Consider the following 22,355-nt stretch of genomic DNA (forward strand, 5'->3'; position numbering starts at 1 on the left):
TTTGTGAACATATCTTTACACAATCGTTACTCACAGAGTTCGGGCTACAGTATGCTAGAGCGTGCCTCTCCAGTCGCCAACCCTACACAGTTAACAGATTGAACACACTAAGCTACACAGTTGGGAAAGATAGTAACTTAACCCCTAATGTCTCGGTGTGTTCTACATCTATGCCCTCAATGTGATGCCTTAAACTAGGCCTAAGAATGCCTCGGATGGGATGAGGATGTCAAGATGTACTCAAAAAGCAGTTTCAGAATTTTCAGAAAAACAGAGTTCCGCTCGAGCGCAGGTTTCCCCGCTCGAGCAGTCATGCAACAAAGGTACACGCTCGAGCGTCAACTTTCCCGCTCGAGCGTACTGTAAAAGTACTGGATGGGTGAAATCTCCGCTCGACGCCCGCTCGAGCTTGAGACACAATTCTTCGCTCGAGCGCCCAATCCTCCGCTCGAGCGGACTGTAAAACAGTGCAGAGATACTGGATGCTCGGATTCTACGCTCGAGCGCCACTTTCCCCGCTCGAGCGGAAGTGCAAAATCTGGGAATTCCAGATTGCACCTCCAAGCCAAAAACCAAGTTTAAATGCATCAAAACCGATCCTCTTGGGCTGAATTTCCAGAAAACACTTGTACGCATACAGAAGGACATGGTTCAAAGCTCAATTTTAAGAAATCAAAGCCCAAGGGTGTTTAATTCAAATCCAATTTCAAACCATTTTCAAGAACAATATGAACATGCAAACATGCATGAATTTAAATCATTTTGAAGTTCCAATTTGATGCTCTAAGGAGCCAATTGATCCAAAAACAAGTTGAAAACATGGACCATTACAAAATTATGGACATGCATGTACCATTTTACCATGAATTCAACTCAAAACTCAACAATTCAAAGATGCAAGCATGAAATGAGCTCTATATCAACATGTATGAACTAAACCAAGACTTAACTCTACAATTGAAGCATGAATCATGCAAGAATCAATTCTATGACAGCAGCAAGAAGATGAATGTCCTACCTTAGTCTTGTATTCAAGGTTTGGGAGCTCAAAGTAGCAATCTACACTTCAATTACCAAGCAATTCAAGATGAAATCCAAATTCTCTCACTCTCCCTCTCATGGTCGGCTATACACTCAAGAGAAAAGGCTGAGCAAATGTTTTGGTTATGTGTAATGAGCTCAAAGATGTATAGGTAGTGGCCACTCACCATGGCAAAATGGTAAATAAGTGCAACCTTGCATTAAGTCAATATTTAATCTAATTTAATCATACCTAAGCAGTTTTCAGATAAATATACCGTAAAATCACATAAATTATGATGATCATAAAACCTCAATCACTTCCGGATTCGGCCGCCGATAAGGCCTTCCATTAACGGTTTAAACATAAAACACAAACAGATCAAATAATCAATCCACAGATAGAATGCAAATTAACATACATACTCAGTCAATTCAGTTCCGGTTTTCAGTCAGTCAGTTCAGTACTTTAAGCAGATTATTATCAGTTCAGTTATCAGTCATAATCAGTTTAGTTTAACGGTAATCAGTGTTTATCGGTAAGCAGTGGTGAGGGTTATTACAATTATCTCCAAGAATAAATTTGAAAAACAAAACTCTAAGTATGCCATTATTTTGGTAGGATCAAAAACAACCGTAACATACAATAATAAATTGATCTTACTTCCATCCCCCTAATACTTGCTAAACTTTTGTTTCATAGTCTTTGTCATTGTGCTCAAAGTATCATCCTCCTCCAAAATTAATTGGTTAATTTTGCTTTCAATAATAAACATTTCTTTGTACAAAGTATTGGAAGTAACAAAGAGAGATCTTGAAAACTTCTTAGTTGCAAGATAAAACAATTTTAAAAATCTCAAAAACAATCTATATTTTTTCCAATCCAACTCATTAAGACTTCTCCTTATGCCACCATCAACATCTTTGAAATAAGGTTCAAAATTGGAATCCACAAACTTCAAGCGGTTAAAAGCCTTCTTATACTTTTCGGCGGCCTCCAACATCAAATAGGTAGAGTTCCACCTAGTTAGTACATCTAGGCATACAAGAGCCTTTGAATCAAGTTTGAGTGTGGCTGCACACTTCTTAAAAGCACCATGCCTATGAGGAGAAGACCTCACATATTTCACTGTAAGTCTAATGTTGGCAATAGAATCGTCCATTTCTTTCAACCCATCACTAACAACGAGACTAAGAATATGTGTACAACAACGCATGTGAATAAACTTATGTTGCAAAATAGTCCCCTTCTAATCTTTGGTTATTGTTTTCAAATATTGAATGGTAAGATTATTAGAACTAGCATTATCAACTGTTAAGGTGAATATGCTATCAATTTTCCACTCAATCAAGCACACTTCAATTTTTCTACCCAACATTTCTCCTTTGTAATCTTCAACTTGTTGAAAATTTATAATTTTTTTTTGAAGTTTCCAGTTATCATCAATGAAATGAGCAGTCAAACACATGTAATACAAATTCTGAATAAATGTCCAAGTGTCCGTAGTAAAACAAATTCTAGGACCCTTCATTGCCTTTTTTAACTTATCTCTTTCATTTTTGAATATGTTAAGCACTTCTCTAAATATGGTATGACGAGAGGGGATTGGTATGAATTTCGGTTGCATGACATTACAAAATCTTCTAAATCCAACTCTCTCCACAAATCTAAATCGCAACTTATCAAGGACAACCATCTCCGCAAGAGACCTTTTACAAGCATCAAAATTAAAAGTTGTTGCTACAACCTCAAAACCCTCTTCATTTTGTTTCGGTTTAAGATTTAATGTTTGTTTACCATCTCTATCCCTATTTGGATATTCTTTACAATTGGGTGTATGACTCCTCATATGACAGTGCAGAATACAGCCTAATCCGCTAAAACCGCACCGATCTGCATCAATCTGCACCGCTCTAACTACTAATTGCAGTTTAAATTTTAAAATTTATAATCCGCCAACCGAACCGAACCGAACCGCTCTGCTCCGCTATAGTTAATACACATATATTTTTTAACCTCCAATGAAATATTAATGTAAAAATGAGTGTGAGACAGATTTAAGATATGAAATTTATTACAAATTAGTAGTTATATACATAAAACATATTATGTAAAATTGCTTTGTGTTATATATGTAAAAAATATTATACAAATTAGTGTTATATATTATGTAAATATATGATAATTAGTTAGAATATCCTTCAATCTGCCAATTCGCCAAAACCGTACTTTGTCAATCTGCTAGTCCGCCAACCCGCCATTCGGTTTGTAATTTTATTCTCAAATTGCCCGAACCGAACCGCGCACACCCCTAACTCCTCAAATTGCTGGTCCCATGAAGTCTAGAGTTAGCCAAATACTCTTTCTTGTAATATTTTCATACGGCTCTACGGTTCTCATCGGTCCCTATAACCTTATCAAAATGATCCCAAACTGTGGATGGTGCTTTCTCCCCTCCACCCTCATTCTTTCTCTTTGGAGTCTAGGAGGCTTAGGTTCAGGTTCAGGTTCGGGTTCGGCTACGAGGGGATTTATTTGAGAATTAGAAGATTCCGGAGGTAAAAGATTGATTACGGGAGATTGAACGCTATCATTCATTTAAACTGGATTACAAAAATTACAAATTCAATTTCAATAACATAACAGATTACAGATTCAATTTCAATAACATAATTATAGATTTAATAACTGATTCAATAATAGATTTAATAATAGATTCAATAACAGATTTAATTTAATAACAGATTCAATCACAGATTCAATAACAGATTCAATACAGATTCAGTTTAATAACATATTTAATTCCAAACAGAAATGAACAGATTTAATTCCAATAACACAGATTCAATCACAGATTGAATAACAGATTTAATTCCAAATAGAAATGAATAGATAAACTCCAACTAGAAATGAACAAATTTAATTCCAAACAGAAATGAACAGATTTAATTCTAATCACCATTGAAACAGAATCTTAGTCACACAAACAGAAATGAACAAATAAACTCAGAGATCTATTGCTACAAAAAAAAAAAGAAGATCTGATTGCATAAACAGATCTGATTTTCTAACAAATAACAGATATGATTGCACAAAAATAACAGATATGTTTGCATAAACAAATAACAGATCTGATGCATAAAAAAAATAATTCAAAGACCAGGAAGAAAGAGAGAGACAAACAGATTAGATTACCTAAAACAAAAGTCAAAGATCGGGGAGAGAAAGAGGGAGACAGAGACAGAGGCTTACCTGTGAGGTCGATCAGTACGATGAGAGAGTGAGACAGATCGGTCGGTTTTGCGATAAAAGAGAAACGATCTTGCGAGGTCGATCGGTGCAGATGAAAAATGAGAGAATAAGAGACTAATGAGATGAGAGGCAAGAAATAGAGAGACAGAGACAGAGGCTTACTTGTGAGGTCGATCGGTGCGACGAGAGAGTGAGGTCAATCGGTCGATCTTGCGATGAGAGAGAGTCGATCTTGCGAGGTCGATCAGTGTAGATGAAAAACAAGAGAGTGAGAGATTGATGAGATGAGATGAGAGGAAAGAAAGAGCTGCGTTGAGTTTGAGAGATTAGATTAGGGTTTTTTTAGTTTTGTTTGTTATAGATGAAGTGAAGATGAACAGTCCAAATTTGAAAGAAAAAAAAACCCAAAAAAAAAAGTTTAATGCGGACAGGTTGTGCAGGTGCAGTTCAAACCCGTAACCCGAAAATTAGCCAAAATCCAAACCGTACCCGACCCTAATGTATTTGCGAAACTGCCCATATATGTGCGGGTCGGGTCGGGTCGGACGGTTTGGGGCGGTCAGATAACCCCATACCTAGCCCTACTGTGCTATTTATGCAAGTAATGAAACCATTATTTAGTTAAATTATATTAATTTCTTTTAAATTTCTTAAAAAATACAGTTAATTTTATAATTTTAAAATAATTATATTAGTCTTTCTAAGATTTTAATTCACATAAACTTGGGTTATTTTTATCAATAATTTATTTGTTATATGGATGAAAAAAATATTATTATATATTTTCTACTAAAATATAGGGTAAATTACATTTATTTCCTATGAGATTTGAGAAAAATATAGTTAACCCCACAAATTTGATATAATTACGTTAACAACCCTTTTACTAAGATTAAAATAATCAAAATTAATGCATATAGTGGGCAAACACTAAAATAAACAGAGTTAAATATACAATTTAGGATAAATTACACTCACCACCCCTGAGATTTGGAGAAAACACAGTTAGTCTTACATTTTTTATATAATTACACCAATATTCCTTAAAATTTTAATTCATATAAAACTTAGGAAAAATTACTCATAAATCCCATTTGGAGAAAAGTTATTTCATTTAGTATTAGGAGTTTTCTTTTAAAGCAATTAGTCATTTTTATTTTAGATATGTTGTATTTCCTTGATTTAGGGGTTTGAAAGTTTACTTATTTGTCCTTGTATGTGATTTTGTTTGATTTTTTCCCTAATGTTAAGTGTGAGCAGGTAATGTAGGTTTTTACATATTTATTTATTTATTTATTTTGTGGAGATTTGGTGGAGTGATTTGTAGGTGGATGATATTACCTCGTTTGTGGTGTTATTGGTGTGGTGTTCGTCTCTATTGTAACATTGACATTAATTAACATTCAAACGTAGCACTAATGTAACACATAAAAAAAATTCTTTACTGTACTTTTTCCAAACGTAACACTCCAATCTAACACTCCGAAAAAACTCTTTAGTATAATGCTCCAAAATATAACACAAAAAATTTTCTTATTGCAACACTCTAATGTAAGATACAAAAAAACTCCTTAGTATATTTTTTCCAAACATAACACTCTAATATAGCACACAAAAAAACTTTTTAATATAACACTCTAATGTAACACGTACAAAAACTCCTTAGTGTAACACTCTAATGTAACATACAAAAAATTTTTTTGATGTATTTTTTCCAATTGTAACATTCTAATATAATACTCTAAAAAAATTCCTTAGTGTAACACTCGAATGTAACACACAAAAACTCCTTAGTGTAACATTCTAATGTAACACACACAAAAACTCCTTAGTATCCTTTTTCCAAGCGTAACACTTCAACATAACACTACAAAAAAATTCATTAGTGTAACACTTTAATGGGACACACAAACTTTGGTGTACTTTTTCCAAACGTAATGCTCTAATATAACCAAAAAAAAAAAAAAAAAAAATATGAGATTTTTCAAACCATTTCAAATGGAGTACAAATATTCCTTAGTAAGTTTTGAACAGATGTATAATTTCAAACTGTGAGTGTTACGTTTGAAAAAAGTACACTAAGGAGTTTTTTTAGTGTTTTGTTGTGTTACATTGGAGTGTTACGTTTGGAATTACACAGATTGAAGTGTTACGTTTGGGAAAAATACACTAAGAATTTTTTTTGTTTTTATTTTATACATTGAAGCGTTATGTTTGGGAAAAGTATGCTAAAGAAAATTTTTTTGAGTGTTACGTTATTACGTTTAGAAAAAGTACACCAAGAATTTTTTTAGTGTGTTACATTAAAGTGTTACGTTATTAGAGTGTTGCATTAGAATGTTAGGTTTTTGTTCGTAATGTGGGATTTGTTCTAGAATGAGGGAAAATCTAAAACTTCTATAATGCAATTTGCCCAAATGTGTAATTTTACATCTTGAGAAAATCACTTTTATCCCTAAAAAATTAAACCCAAACATGTAAGTGACTACCCTTTTATGTAATTTCCATTTTAATGGGACCTTTGGATTTATAAGAAAAAATGGAGGACTAAACCGTTTACAAGATCACATTTTGGGATTTATTGGTACTTTACCCTAACACTTATATAATTTTTTATCAGTAATTTGTGAGTCATATATGAAAAAAAAAAAATATATATATATATATATATATTGTCATGTCTTGTTTACTAATATATATATATATATATATCTTTGTTTATTTGTGTGTCTACCCATCATCTTATTTTTGAATTTTGATTGTTTTAACCTTTCTATAGGAAGTTAATGTAATTATGTCAAACTTATGGGAGTAATTGTATTTTTATGAAAATTCAGGGGAAATTAGTGTAATTTACCTTACATTTTAGTAGAAAAGAGATGACAATATAATTTTTTATCCATATGACAAATGAATTATTGGTGAAAAAGGTTGCAAGTTGTATGTGAATTAAAATCTTGAGAGAAATTAATGTAATTATGTCAAAATTGTGAGATTGATTATTTTTTCTTCAAATTTTAAGAGTGGTAAGTGTAATTTACCTAAATAAATTTAGAGGCAATTACAATTTTTTTTTCTTTAAGGTTTGAGCTTTGTAATAAAATAAATTTTTAATTTTTAATTTTGTCAATTTAGACCCTAGTCTTTTGATTTGCTTTTAATTTAAAATTTACCTATTTTCGTTAAGTAAAATCGACGGAAAAGAGTATTTTAGCCATTAAGGCTTTGTTTGTCATGTACTAAAAAAGTCAAAAAGTCACTATCTTATTTAAATCACATCATCTCTCTACCACATCACTTCAAACCCAACCCAAACCTAACCCACATTTCATAAAAAATAAAAAAGCATACTTATTTAGAATATCCCAAACCACCCCTTAATGTATGTATATATAAAATGTTAAAATATTATTTTTCGTTGCTTTTACTTAACAAAAATAAAACAATAATTTAGATTATAAAAAAATAAAATTCATTTATTTTATTTTAATAGTGAAATTCAAGATTTTTTTTTATTGTTGTAATTTTCCACAAATTATATAAGGAAAATGCATGAGACCCCCAACGGGGTGCTGGGTTTCTTTTGATTGGTCCAAAACAAATTTTTTTTTTCTTTTTTTTTTTTATCCATTGGCAGCCTCCCACGGGGTGCTGAGGGTCTTCTCCTGCTGAGACTGATTATATAAAAGAAAATGAGTGAGACCCCTTTTTGAAGGACCCCTACAATTCTTATTGTAATCCACACTATTTATGATGTGTAAGGTCTACTCATATATATTTAGAATCCACATCATAAATGATGTAGATCACTGTAAGAATTGTAAGATCCTTCAAAAATAAATAAATAAATAAATAAATAAATAATAAAAAAATAAAATAAAAATGTCTCTATCATTGCGCTTATATAAATAGTTTCGTTTCTTGTATAGCACGGTGCACTAGTAGTTGACAAAAAAGAAGAAAAGTAAAAGAAAGTGGAGGCCAATCGGATTTGACTGCGTTAGCTGTCTGTCCGCCATCTCTTATATCTTATCTTCTACCAGCTGTCCCTCGGCTGGCAAAATTGACTCCGGGTTTGTAGGAAACAACAATGATTTTGATCATTAAAAAATCAGCTGTGATTAGGATTCCCACAGATTCTCACCCCTACCACCCCACAGACACGTGGGGTTTGGTAAGTGGAAGAGAAGAAAAAAAAAAAAAATTTTTTTTGACCAATTAAAATTCAAAGGGGGTCGTGGGAGTGGCTTTCAAAGGGGATCGCAGTCTTTTTTCTTAAAAAATAGATCATTAATAATATTAATGTATTAAAAATAATAATAAAAAAAAATAAGGCATAAAAAATGAGTAGGATCTACTGTCACATCATTAATGTCCTATTTTTAATACTCTCAATTATTTTTCTTGTAAGAAAATATTTAGAAGGAAGAGGCTTCTCTTCACTGTGTAGATTGAAGTGCATTATTAGACTTTGGAATTTGTTATGGAGAAATGTTAGGGATCATGAAAATTTTTTCATGAAAAATAATTTGGACGTTTTAATATGTAGAGTTCGTTAGATGTTTTATATTTGTGAAAAATTACGTTGATCGGATATCAGTCCCTTAATTAGAATATATTTTTATTAACAATTATTTTTAAAATCATATTTATAATTGATAAAAATATTTTCCGATCAAGGAGCTATCGATATCCGATCAACGTGATTTTTTACAGACATGATATACTCGACGAACTTTCATATTGAACGGTTTAAATTATCGAAATACGACCGGTGATGAATTTCACAAGCCCAACAATATACTTCAATTCACATAATAGACTAGAGAGAAGTACCTCCCTATCAAAAATGCTTGTTTTGAATACTTTCAAAAAGTGATGTTTATGATATAATTTAAAATTAATTAAAATGTGAGTTATGCTTATAAAGAATGTATGTTATGATTCTATAATAGTGAAAAATTGTATCTTGGATGTGGTCCTAATTTTAAGATGAATCATATAAATTATTGTATTTTGTGTGTGTTTGATTTCTTATCTTTTTATTTTTTATTTTTTATCGGTAATGCTACGTAGCTCAAATTTTGTGGCTCAAAAGTGGCTCAAATGGCCAAAACGACGTCGTTTTGAGTACAGAACAACATAAAAATGGCCAAAACGACGTCGTTTTGGCCATTTGAGCCACTTTTGAGCCACAAAATTTGAGCTACGAGACATTTTCCATTTTTTATATATTTCATGACTCACCCATAGTGGTGAAATATATCAATCCCTATCACCATAAGCAACCTTTCTTTTGCACTTGCACATGGCAACATCTCCCTTCTCAGTGTATTTGTTGGAGTTTTTCACTCATATTTGATAAGTTTTTTTTATTAGATAATAATAATAATAATAACAATAAAACAACATTAAACTAGCGACAAATTATTCAAAAAATTTCAATATAGGCAACGTTGATTTTTCTTGCCCTTAATTTATTATTGAGTAAATTACACTAACTTTCTTTGAAATTTAAAACAAAAACAAAGTTTATAAATTTGACATAATTACACATCTTTTTTTAGTAAGATTTAAAAGATCAAAACTAATACAACTGATGAATAAACATTAAAATAAAGAAAAATAACATATATTTGACAATAATATCATTTTTTGATATATACGACTCATGAATTATTGATGAAATTAATATAATTATATTAAAATTATAAAATTAATTATAATTTTTCTAAACCTCGAGGGAGGTAAGTGTAATTTACCCTTTATTATTCTATATAGACAAGGTTACCATCCCATGAAGGCTCTCCTTCAGCAGACAATAACCACCACCTGAAGATGATGAAAGGCGGCTCTGCCCAGAGGTACGCTAAAATTTCTTGCTCCCAACGTTTGATTTATGTTGTCTCTATTTACCTACCTACACCAAAAAAAAAAAAAAGATTGTGGAACTTTGAATCACTTGATACATTTTTCTTCAAGTGTTTGAACTAAAAAAGATCGAAAAAGTTTGATTGAATTATTTGTCATACAATAAGATATTAATAGAATAGTAAAATTGAATTACTATTACAGATCGATTTTACTACTCCCTCCGTCCCATAATATTAGTCCCTTATTCCATTTTTCATTGTCCCAAAATATTAGTCCCTCTTCAAAAATCAAGTACAAAAATAATATAAATTTCCCATTTTGCCCTTCTTTTAAATTCATAAATAATACAAAAAGTACAATTATGACATTGATATTCTCAAAAAAGTGTACTATCAAAGGGTAATTTTGGAAAACCAACTTTTTAAAAGTACAATAATTGTACTACCAAAAAAAGTTGGATTCCCCAAAAGGGACCATTATTTTGGGACGGAGGGAGTATATTGATTCGGTTCTAAAATTTTACTGTACTGCCACTTATGTATTGCCTCCGAATCATTGGAGCAATAAATGGGTCTGAAAAAGAAATATTTGATTGAGAGCTTAAAAAATTTGATCTTAAACGAAATTTAAATTAATCTCTTTTTCAAGCACTAGATTTCGAACAAAGATCAAATTAATTTGTTTTCATTACCTTTTGAAATGGGTTAACTGTCATCCATGATTTTGGTGGGATCTTCCATTATTGTAAATTTCGATTATTTTGACTTTTTGATCCGTAAAGATAATTTAATTTGTCTTAATAGACTGAACAATGATCAAACCATTTCAAAATTTGTCTACATTCTCAATTTTGGGGGAAAAACAAGTATTTTCCAAATTTTAAGTGTGCCTTACCTTCTGAAAATTAAATTTTAGCTATACATTATGTTTGCGAGTATTTTTCTATATATGAATTTTGTAATTTATGAATATTTTTTGTGTGAATGAATTCTGTGCACGTATCTTTACTATAACGTTGCAGGCTACAAGGTAAGGTTGCCGTGATTACTGGTGGAGCTAGCGGCATTGGCGAGACTACTACAAGGCTTTTTGTAAGACATGGTGCAAAAGTGATTGTTGCCGATGTGCAAGATGACCTTGGACACTCCCTTTGTGCAGACATTAACTCACAGGAATCGGTTTCCTTCGTTCATTGCGATGTTACCAGTGAATCCGACATCCAAAACGCTGTAGACATTGCCATCGCGAAGCACGGCAAGCTTGACATAATGTTCAACAATGCTGGCATTCCTGGAAAATGTGATATGAGAATCATTGAAGCGGATGGTGAAGATTTCAAGAAGGTGTTCGATGTGAATGTCTTTGGCGCTTTCTTGGGAGCCAAACACGCTGCTCGGGTTATGATTCCGGCCAAGAAAGGCACCATTTTGTTCACTTCAAGCATATCTTCTGTGATTTCTGGTTGTTTAGCCGCACATGCCTACACAGCTTCAAAACATGCCATTGTAGGCCTTACTAAGAACTTGTGTGTCGAGTTGGGCCAGTATGGGATTAGAGTCAATTGCATCTCTCCTTTTGCTGTGGCCACTCCAATGATGTTAAACAATATGGCAAGTGGTAAGGATATACAAACAAAATTTTTTGTACAGATTGGTGTAATTTTTTGTAGTCATTTTATTTTCATCAAAACCCGTATTTTTTTTGATAATTGGGTATCTCTTACTATTCCCAAGACCCTTTTCATAGGAGTCAGGCAAATCTTAAGCTATGCTCGATGGCATGGCCCCAAAGGGATTGATAGTATTCAATGAAAATCAAACTTTAAACTTATGCTTCTTGACGCACCAAGGGCCAAATGACTGACCATCGAGAGTTTATATTTCTACACACCATCTTAGTTCACGCTTTTAATTTTTGGATTTTTTTGATTCAGAAGTTGATTTTTCAACAAAACTATTTGGTGCGAAAATCAACTCCCAAACCAAAGATACAGATGAACCAAATAGTTTTGTTCATAAGGTGATTTTCAAACTATAAATAGTTTTATCGGAAGTTGATTTTTGAATCAAAAAGATGCATGTACTAAGAGGAAATGATATATAAAAATAAAAGCTTTCTCCAACGTCCAATCCGAACCCCTTGGAGTTATCGAAACACTTACTATTATTTTCATAATTTCAAAAATGTCATTAACACCTCATTTTTTAATATGTTTTCTATATACACTTTATGTTTGTAAATCATTTTTCCTATGACACCAGGATGGGAGAAGCAGAAGGCAGAGGCGGTGTTTTCCGAGACAGCGAATTTAAAGGAGGCGGTGCTAGAGAGTGAAGATGTGGCAGAGGCAGCATTGTACCTTGCAAGTGATGAATCCAAATATGTGAGCGGTTTGAACCTTGTGGTCGATGGAGGGTACTGCACAACCAATCCAACTTTCGGAGAGGCCATGAAGAAATTATCATCTTGAACCACTATTGCATCACAATGCATAATAAATGAACTCCTATTTGTGCTTTTTGTTTTCTTAAAATGAATGATTTTGTAACGCAATTATGATTATCAAGATCAAATGATAGAGTGGCATGGCATTTTACCCAATTGACTGATCAATGATATTAAAATTGTGATTTAATTTTATTAAGTATATATTTAGGCCAAGTGCACTCTGTTTTGTGTCTCAAAATACTTATAATGGTTAGATTGAGAATATTAAAATGAATAATGTTTGAGAGCTCGAAAATCCCTCCTCCCTAATCTCCTTAATTTCCAAAATGACGTCGTTTTGGGCATTATTTTTTTATTTTTTTTTCTTCTTCTTCTTCCATTTTCGAGTTGAAATGCCGAAGGGAAGAGAGAAAGAGAGAAAGAGAAGAGAGAGGAGGAGCACCACCGCCGTCGCCTCGCCGCCGCCGAGTATCGTTGTTGCCCGTGGCTGCTCGTCGCCGGCCGTCGCTGCTCGTCACCTCGTCGCCCGCCGTCGCTGCTCGTCGGCTCTGCCTCGCCTCCGCCTCCCGCCCCCGCCCCCGCCTCCGCCTCCAGCCCCATTTGTTGGGCCCCCTCCAGTTCCTCCTCCTCCCCCTCCCCCTCCTCCTCCAGTCCCTCCTCCTCTCTGCCTCCGCCGTCTGCCTCTGCTTCTTCTTCTTCCCTTCTTTCTTTCTTCCCTTCGTCTGCTTCTTCTTCTCTGATTGAACCAAAAAAAAAAAAAAAAAAAAATCAAAAATGACGAAACGACGTCGTTTTTGGTTCGGGGGATTAGGGGGGGCTCCCTTTCGAGCGACGTAGCACGACTGTATTAAAATATAGGAATCTCTAGGCATAAACCAAGAATTGAAAGTGTTTTAATAAGTTATACAAATCAATTTATATTAACTTAATATAAATTTAAGATAAATTATATTCATACTTTATATATACAACAACAAATAAGGCAGAAGCTAGGAAGTTGACAAAATTAACATAAAAGATAAGTTATTAAAAAAAACATTAAAACGTTGAATAATTAGAAACTAGAAACTTTTAGCTTGTGTTTGGCAAGGGCTTTTTCAGGCTTTTTTGGCTATTTTAGCCACAAAAAACAAAATAGGCTATTTTAGCCATAACAAACAAAACATCACATCCAACCTATAATCATTACATTCTTCTCTCACAAAAAAAGTCAAAAAAGCCAAAAAGCCAAAAAGCCCTTCCCAAACCAAGCTTTTTAGCCCAGGCTAAAATAGCCAAAAAAGCCAAAAAGCCAAAAAGCCAACCCACTTCCCAAACGGAGGCTTAGTAAAATTAGTATAAGTGATAAATTTTCTTTGCAATTTACCCTAAAATTAAAGAATTTTTAAAAAATAAAAAGGTAAATCATGCTCACTTCTGTTGAATTTTTTTAAAAAAATATAATTAATCTTACATTTTAAACATAATTATACTAATTTTTTTTATTTAGTATATTTAAAGGAACCAAAATTAATGCTAATTGTAAATAGACATTGAAATAAACAAAAATAAGTATATCTTAGTAAGAAAGAGATGTCATTTTCTCATTCATATAATTAAGAAATTACTGATAAAAATAAATTAAAATTATGCAAATTAAGATTAAGATTATAAAAGTTAAGGGTTGTTTGGAATGACTTAAATAAGTGCACTTTTTATCTTTTTACGAAAAGATGTGCAGAAAAGTAGAGAGGTGATGTGATTAAAAAAAAATAAAAAAAATTATTTTACAATTGCCAAACTTGGCCTTAGTGTAATTACATTTACTCAAAATAAAAATATAAAAAAAAGAGTGTTGGGCCGGGCCGGCCCAGCCCATTTTCACATCCTCAGCTCTCACGTGACGTCCGCGTGTCCAAAATGGAGTTTTAGCAATCTATCTTTGAGCTGTATATTATTATTAATAATAACAATCTCTGATCCAACCGAGTCAAAAAAGTAGTAAAACGAACCACCGCTCAAACCACCGCACAACGAGTCAGCGCCGCCACTCGAGTCGGCGGTAGCAGTCAATCAAACCACCCCCCTTGTTTGGATGCGCGGCCCAATCCACCCCCGTCCACGATATCCTCTCCTCCCTAAGCGGTGGTCTCTATCTTTAAAATTCAATAACATGTCATCACCACCACCACTACAAACCACCACCACCACCAACCACCATGGTCGCCTCCTCTTCTTCTCCTCTGGACCCACCAAAACACCCCTCACGGCGGCTCCCTCCGCCGTGCTGGTCGCCGGACGAAACAATGGCCTTGATCGACGCTTACCGTGATAAATGGTACTCTCTCAAGAGAGGAAATCTGCGAGCCTCTCACTGGCAAGATGTCGCCGACGATCTCTCATCCCGATGTCCAATCTCCGCCGGAAAATCGCCCAAGACCTCCGTACAGTGCCGCCACAAGATGGAGAAGCTCCGGAAACGGTACCGGGCTGAGATTCAGCGTGCCCTAGCGATGACCCCTAAAGGTCAAAGGTTCAATTCCTCTTGGGTTCACTTCGATCGCATGGATTTGATGGAAAAGGGTCCGAATTCTGTCTCTGTTATGGTTGATTCGAGCCCTATCGATGAAGATGATGAAGAGGATTTGTATCAGAGCGTGAAGCGTGGTGTTACTGAGAATCGGAGTGTTCATGGGTCGACGAGCAATGGGATCGGCGGGTTTAGGATCAAAATTCCCGGTCGATCGAGTGTTACAGTGGTTCCTGGGACGAAAAAATCTTATCATAACCCCAACCCCAACCCTAATTTTGTGTCTACTAGGGTTGTGAGAGATGGGCATTCAGAGAGGTTAGGGTTAGGGAAGAGAGGCGGTGGTGATGGGGTGGGGATGAAGAGAGAGGGGGACCCGGTGGCGGAGATGGTGGCGGCGATTAAGGGATTAGGAGATGGGTTTGTGAGGATGGAGAGGATGAAGATGGAGATGGCGAGGGAATTCGAGGCAATGCGAAGGGAGATGGAGATGAAGCAGACCGAGATGATTCTCGAATCACAGGAGCGGATTATGGAGGCCTTTGGGAAGGCTTTATCGGAGAAGGGAAACAAGAAGGCTAAGAGAATGCCCACGCCAGAAGCTTAGATTTTGGGCTGCCAAGAGAATTGCAGAGTTCATAGTTGGCAGATTCAGAGAAAAATGCATTTTCAGGTGTTGTGGAGCTCTCTGAAGCTGGCAAACTTGGGTTCGCATAGCTCTTATATGTAAGTTGTCTTTTTTGTAGCTTTGTCTCAATTGATTTTTAGGGTAATTGAACAATTGGAACAGAATAGTTGTAGCTTGTTTTGGATGAATATGGGTTCATTTCAAACTTGACAATCAAAGTGTTCTTTTATTGTTTTTGATTCTTTTGTATGAGAGTTATGCTTTTTATCCAATTGCATTAGTTTGTGATGGCTACTTGACTGGAAAACAGGAAACTTGCAATTGGTTTTGATGGCTAGAAATTGATTTGATGTCTATTGTTTTGGTACTTAGTTTGCTAGTATAACTGGAGTTGGGAGATAGAGATTGGGATACAGTATAGGAATTGAAATGGAAGATATGATACTAAAGATTAGTTTGTTTGTGAAGTGTGGTAGAGGAATGCTTCCTAAAAAAGATGTTCTGATGGTTGTTGGCCATTTCAAAAGCATTTGAAGAGTCAATTATTATATCCAAATGCAACAAAATTCTGGGTGCTTGTTTCTTAAATTCAAGAAAATATTTCATGTTGTAAATAAATTACATTTTCTTTTAAAAGAATTTCAAGAGGTTTTGCCCAAGTATTTTCTTGGGGTGCCAAAATGGTTTCCCCAAATTTTTAGCCGGTGTTTGAATCATGGGTTTTGATAGGGATTTGGAAAAGGGAAAGGTAAAAAGTGAGGACAATATGAATGAAATATAAGTAGATGGAGGCAGGCCACTATGTCAAAATCATATTTCCTTTATAGATAATAGAGATGAGCTGCCATCCACATATGATCGAGATGATACTTTAGTAAATAGAGTATTGCCTATAACAGTTTTCCTAGTACTTGTGTGATTATATATGTATATATATATATATATATATATCATTGCCTGGTGGTGGTGATTAGAATTTAGAAGTATGGAATCATTACTTTGTATTGTATAAATTGTACTCCAAATTCTAATTGAACTTAGATTATGTAAGTTTTGTTGGTTGCTCTAATCTTTGAGATTTTTGTTTTTGCTTAGTGTGTGTGTATTATTGGGTGAAATTCTAGAAGAGAGTTGAGCAGGTTTTATTTTGGGTCTTTAGGGCTTTTTGTGCATGGCAGAAGGGCAAGTATGTGAATATTTCCTTTGATGCTGTACAGTTGATAATTTCTTCATCTTTGTCAATCATATCCTTTCATTAAATGATATTTGGGAGATATGCTTCATTTAAATTGTGAAAAAAGGTTGTCCATTCTTATTGAATATATCAGTTCATCTGAGATTGAAGCTTTAGTTGTAGAAGTTTGTTTTGTGACTTCTTTTATCTTTTGTGGTTATGATCTCAAGATCGAGATGTTAATCCATTTTAGTTTGTCAAGTTGGCTGGTTGAATTTCCATGTTTAGTTTAGTCCATTTGTGTTAGCACAGAACAAGTCAAAGTTTGGCAATTGGTTGTGCAAGTAAAAGGTTGTGAATTCCTTTAGGAATTGCGTACATAAGGACACTTTGGTTTTTCCTAGGATACTCTTATTTAGGCACAAGAATGATGTGATTTTTACATGATCTACTGATATATCACATTTGTTTTTCATTTGTTTTCAATAAATACTTCAAAGGAAATGCAAGACCGGATATTGATATTATTAGTGTGGTGGACATGCTGTGTTTATACCCTTTGTATCCCACTCTCTACTTGGGTTTCATTAGTCCCTTATATGGGGCATATCATGTTTGAGTGAATTATTAGTTCGTATACCAATTTTCTTTGCCAGACGTGGATTATGCATTTTGTTAGATGATTAATCCAACCCTAAGACCATATCCGCCTTAACAAGCATGGCCTAAATGTATTGTTGCGCATTGTTGCTAGTGATTGAGGGGTTTGTAAAAGAAACCTAATCTGAAAAATGTCAATATGGATGGATTATCATTAATGGCAAATAATGTCAACATTTAAGAAATCTCGTCTAGGTCTTTTTAAGAACTAGCAAGTGGTACATACGATGCGTGTGCAATTCAAAAAAGTAATAAAAAAAGAAAATAATAATGAAATTAATACTATATTGTCTACTTAGCTTAAGTGATATGAGTTCTCTTACCTTAAACCTATGGTCATGGGTTCAAACATTGCCCACCTCTGTGTAACCTTTTTTTAAAAAAAATAAAAAACAGTCACGTGACATGAGGAGAGCAAATGCTTCACCACTTCAACTGAGGCCTTCACTTAATAATAGAATAGATGTATGGGTTTTTGGGATATAGAACTCGGTGTTCATGAGAAACTGATAGTCTTGAGACTATGTTCAGATCGGATGATAAGAATAAAAGGAAAAGAATAGGAATCTCATTTTCAGGATTCCTTTGTCAATGAAATTTAGGAGTTTGGATTATTTGGGAATGTTCTATGAGAAAGAGTGATGTGTTGGGTTGGAGGGTGGGCAATAAGACCTGGTTGCACCATCATAAGCCGCAGTTGACGTCTACGACAACCCACTTTTTCAACATTAACCAAAGGGTAAATTACACTGGCACCCCCTGAATTTCTTTGAAATTACAATGACACCCCCCTTATTCTATGAAATCACACTGCCACCCCTTGTCAGTTAACAATGTTAACTGAAATGGCAAAATTACTGTAATGCCCTTTATTTATTTAGTTAAATTTTATATAGAATTGATGAGAGGGGAGAAGATGAGAGAAAAAATAGTAGGGAAGACAATGCTACTGTCTGCCATTATTGGCCAACGTCGAAGCCCGCCACCTCTGTAACTTCTTCCATCCAGTCCTCATTTGTCAACCCATTGTTGGTTTAATTGATCTCCTATAGCCTTTAGGAGCACAGTCGAAGAGAGGAGATGAGCCAAAGCCAACCCCATGTCATGAATGTAGAAAAGATGATAGATGATTGTTCTCTCTTCCTCCATTATTTATTTATTTTATTTTTTTTGTGGAGTGTGTGTGTGTGTGAGAGAGAGGGATAAGAATCAATGTATTGGGGGGATTGCTTTTGGGAGAGGATTTGGATTAGTGATTGATTATGTATGGAGGGGATGAGACGCAAAGTATGGAGGGGATTGATTTTGGGTTTGTAAGAGGGTAATGGTGAGGGGCCTGAGGTTGCCACCAAGTGGAGAAGGGTTGGGTGTAGGAGGGTAGTAAGGTTGCAACTGTTACTGATGTATATACATATATTTTGTGTCTATAATATTGTATCTATTGAAGCTAGATATTGTAAATAAAATTCTTTTTAATTATTGAAGCTTTGATATGCGTACATATATTTGTTTTAGTTTAAAGCTCTTTAATTGATGAAACTCTTATTAATTGTTGAAATTAGATTTTGCCTTTTGTAGTATGGAATTGAATGGTTGGTTGTTGCTAATTACAAAGTCAGTGATTGGAGTTGTTTTGTTGTTGGGTTTGCATGCTTACTATATATTCATATAGACTTGCTTACTGTGTTTGAAGCTCTGTAAATTCATATATTCATACAGCTTTTGTATCAGATAGGTTTAGACAAAAATCATGACCTCCTTCTTGCCATTCCCATCCTCTGCCTCTGTTTGAAACCTCTTTTTTTCTTTTCCCCTCTTTGAAATCCTTTTGCCTTCTACAAAATTTCTGTATCATAGTTGTTTAATTTGATGGTGGGTTTTGTCATGTTGGTGATGTGTGGTTGTGGCTGTGATTTGATGTTGGGTTTTGTAATGGTGGTGATGTGTAAGGTGAGGTAAAGTAAGGTTAGGAATTGGAAGAGAAGCTGCAAGGGATCAGAGGGTAATTTTGGCATTTCAAATCTTTCTTTTGTTGAAGAAATCATTCTGTTTGGGTGACTGACGGCTTACTAATAAATGGACTTAATTGTTATACATATTTTAAAAGGGAGGGAGGGCAACAAGATTTTCGTGATAAAGGGGTGTCAGTGTGATTTTAGAGAAATAGAAGGGGTGTCTGTGTAATTTACCCTTGACCCAATGGTAGCCCTTTCCTTTCTAGTTTTGACACTTTGGTAGGTATCTTAATCTGGGCAGCCTATAAGTCGTCCCCTCCGCGGCTCACCCATCTGATCCCATGCTCACATAGGTATGTCATATTCCATACTTGGTATGATGGCTGACTCTGGTACCCAATGATACAAACTTCTAAGTAGGGTGCATGCTCAAAAGACTTCTAAGTTATATGGATGGGATTTGGTGTAACTAGTTTCGTGTTTCCACAGTGCTCATGTAAATATTTTTAAATTTGGACTATGACTTTACACATATTACTTGTATTTCTATGTCGATAGAAGCTTTTGTGTGAAGTTTTCAGAAGAAAGTGAATGATATAACTAATGGAAATGATTGTGTATCATGGATAGGAAGAAGCAGATCATGATAAAAACCTAAGTGATCAACAATGAACATAGCACTAACAAGCTAAGTAGGAACTATATCATAGAGATCAATTGATCCCTAGGGGAGAGAAGTTATCAAAATCTGTTTCATACACAAAATCAAACTATCTTTTCATGTTCTAAATAAATAAATTAAAGTACTCAAGTATGTCTAATTTTGCTCTGAAGACAGTTTTCTTGGCAGCTGCCTCGCACGCGCTATGCACTTCTATTTTTGCTGAATCCCAAGGGAGTTTTGGAGTGTGAGGATGAATAGTTACGCGGGTGAGCTGCAAAGTGTTCTCTAGCAAGTATGTGGCAGGTTCAAGCCCAGCTTGATGCGCAGAAAACCCAACTAAATTTATGTCTCAAGGCATTGATAATGTAAACCTTGGTGTTTTGATTCCAGAGGGTAGTTGGGGTCAATTGTGGAGATTAAATCCTGCTGTACAATAGAGGCAGATGGTTCATATCTATAATATTTGGGTTTCTTTGTGAAACTCTTTTATACATTTCATTATCAACAATGCTTATTGCATAGTTGACTACCTGTCAACAATTATCAATCCAGCTAATTAACGACAATAAATTTTAAAAAAGGGTGATAAAATTAACCTAAATAAGTAACTAAGGCATTATGCTAAGAGCTTGGACACAACTATATGAAAATTTTATATTGTTTTTTTTTTTTTAAATCATTGATTTCTAAATGCTTTTTCAAATTTGTAATGCGTGTGTTTTGAAAGTGTCTTTATGCTGTGTTTGGTTGGGGTTTTTAGGGTGGGATTTGGAAAAGGAATGAGAAATGTAATCCTATTTATGTTTGGTTATAATAAAAAATATATGGGAAAAGAAAGGGGGTGAGAAATAAATAAAGAAATAGGAGACCTTTTAGGCCATCAATTCTATTTTATAACCAACACAACCAAACATAGTTGGGATTTGGAATTCTATTAATTCTTTCTCCTTTTCCTTTCATTTCCATTTCCCTTCCCAAATCTCCCAACCAAACACAGCGTTAAAGAATATTTGAGTGTAGAAATTTTAAAAAATAAGGCTTCGTCTGGCAATTTCACATTTTAGTCATAAAGTCACTATAAGTCGTTACATTAATCTTTTTATTTTTTTACACATGTTTTTATAAAAAGTTAAAAAATTATTAAAATAATTTATTCCCAAACGAGACTTAAGATATGTTTAAGTAAGTGTTCGGCAAGTGTTAAGCGGAAGGACACGTGCCTTTCCTCAACTTTTAGGAAATTATATTTGTAACTTAAATTTTAAAAATATTCTATATATGGTATTTTTATTTTTTTTGAACTTTTTAAATAATTTTTTTTTGAACCGAACATTTTAAATATTTTGAACATTTTTTTATTACTTTTTAAACCTACTTAATTTAGATGCACTTGAAAAATAAATTATTAGTGATAAAAAAGTCTTTTAAAAGAACACTAAATACTAAAACATACAAAAAAAAATTAAGGTTGTGTGTGGTTCAGTTTTGGAATTATGATTTGAGTATGGAGTTGTGATTTGAGTGTGGAAGTGTGAGTTGAGTTTTGAAAAGAGAAAAATTTGTTTGGTTATGAGTTTTGAAAGAAATTTTTGAATTTTGAATTTTAAAAAGAGTTTTGAGTTGTATTTTGAGTTTTGAGTTTTTGAATTATGAGTAGTATTTTAATTTTATGGATCTATTTTTTAAAAAATGTTTATGAAAATTTTATTTTTTCATTTTAAATATTTAATTTTTAATTTTTTTATTTTAAATATTTTTTTATTTTATAAATATTTTAATTTTTTTAATTTTAATATTTTAAATTTAAAACACAACTCTATACTCAAATCGTAACCAAACATATAACTCAAAAGTCAATTTAAAAATTATTTTCAAAATTAATAACCAAACACATAACTGGAAACTCCACACTACTTTCAAAACTCTATACTTAAATCGTAACAAAACACATAACAAAAAATTAAAAAATTAAAAAATATTTTTATAAAATAAAATAAAATATTTAATATAAAAAATAAAAAATATTTAAAAGAAAAATTATATATTCAAAATAAATTTTCTTTTTCAATTTTTTAATATTTAAAAAAATACAGCACAAAAATATATGAAATATAACGGATTGGGTCTATCCGGTCGTCCGTCCGGTTGACCGGAACAGTGCAATTTATTT

At 33.7% G+C, this 22,355-nt stretch overlaps 3 protein-coding genes across 5 annotated transcripts; 2 read left to right on the forward strand and 1 right to left on the reverse strand.

The window, feature by feature from the left end:
- Positions 1-1,694: 1,694 nt before the first annotated feature.
- Positions 1,695-2,183, reverse strand: LOC145819315 (zinc finger BED domain-containing protein RICESLEEPER 2-like). The gene has a single exon (XM_082913295.1). It carries the CDS (start codon positions 2,181-2,183, stop codon positions 1,695-1,697), a length of 489 nt encoding a protein of 162 aa, XP_082769421.1.
- Positions 2,184-10,029: 7,846 nt separating this feature from the next.
- LOC114297254 (short chain aldehyde dehydrogenase 1-like) lies at positions 10,030-12,748 on the forward strand. The gene is made up of 3 exons (XM_028241650.2): positions 10,030-10,137; positions 11,169-11,764; positions 12,409-12,748. Exons 1-3 carry the CDS (start codon positions 10,112-10,114, stop codon positions 12,615-12,617), a joined length of 831 nt encoding a protein of 276 aa, XP_028097451.2. The 5' UTR covers positions 10,030-10,111; the 3' UTR covers positions 12,618-12,748.
- Positions 12,749-14,530: 1,782 nt separating this feature from the next.
- Positions 14,531-20,676, forward strand: LOC114297252 (uncharacterized). Of its 3 annotated transcripts, none has more exons than XM_082916384.1 (2): positions 14,531-15,830; positions 20,372-20,676. In XM_082916384.1, exon 1 carries the CDS (start codon positions 14,794-14,796, stop codon positions 15,709-15,711), a length of 918 nt encoding a protein of 305 aa, XP_082772510.1. In that variant the 5' UTR covers positions 14,531-14,793; the 3' UTR covers positions 15,712-15,830; positions 20,372-20,676. The 3 variants fall into 3 exon arrangements, with proteins under 3 accessions (XP_082772510.1, XP_082772509.1, XP_082772511.1); XM_082916383.1 differs by having other exon boundaries at positions 14,543-15,830; positions 20,360-20,676; XM_082916385.1 differs by having other exon boundaries at positions 14,552-15,830; positions 20,356-20,676.
- The last annotated feature ends 1,679 nt before the right edge of the window (positions 20,677-22,355 follow it).

The sequence above is a fragment of the Camellia sinensis genome, chromosome 2, assembly GCF_055761805.1.
Source record: "Camellia sinensis isolate YWXY chromosome 2, ASM5576180v1, whole genome shotgun sequence".
NCBI classification, from domain to species: Eukaryota; Viridiplantae; Streptophyta; class Magnoliopsida; order Ericales; family Theaceae; genus Camellia; species Camellia sinensis.

Coding starts and splice junctions, on each gene's coding strand:
- LOC145819315 (XM_082913295.1), bottom strand. CDS start 2,183: ATGGACGATTCTATTGCCAACATTAGACTTACAGTGAAATATGTGAGG.
- LOC114297254 (XM_028241650.2), top strand. CDS start 10,112: ATGATGAAAGGCGGCTCTGCCCAGAG. Junction 10,138..11,168: donor AAAGGCGGCTCTGCCCAGAG/GTACGCTAAAAT, acceptor ATAACGTTGCAG/GCTACAAGGTAAGGTTGCCG. Junction 11,765..12,408: donor GTTAAACAATATGGCAAGTG/GTAAGGATATAC, acceptor CTATGACACCAG/GATGGGAGAAGCAGAAGGCA.
- LOC114297252 (XM_082916384.1), top strand. CDS start 14,794: ATGGTCGCCTCCTCTTCTTCTCCTCTGGACCCACCAAAACACCCCTCA.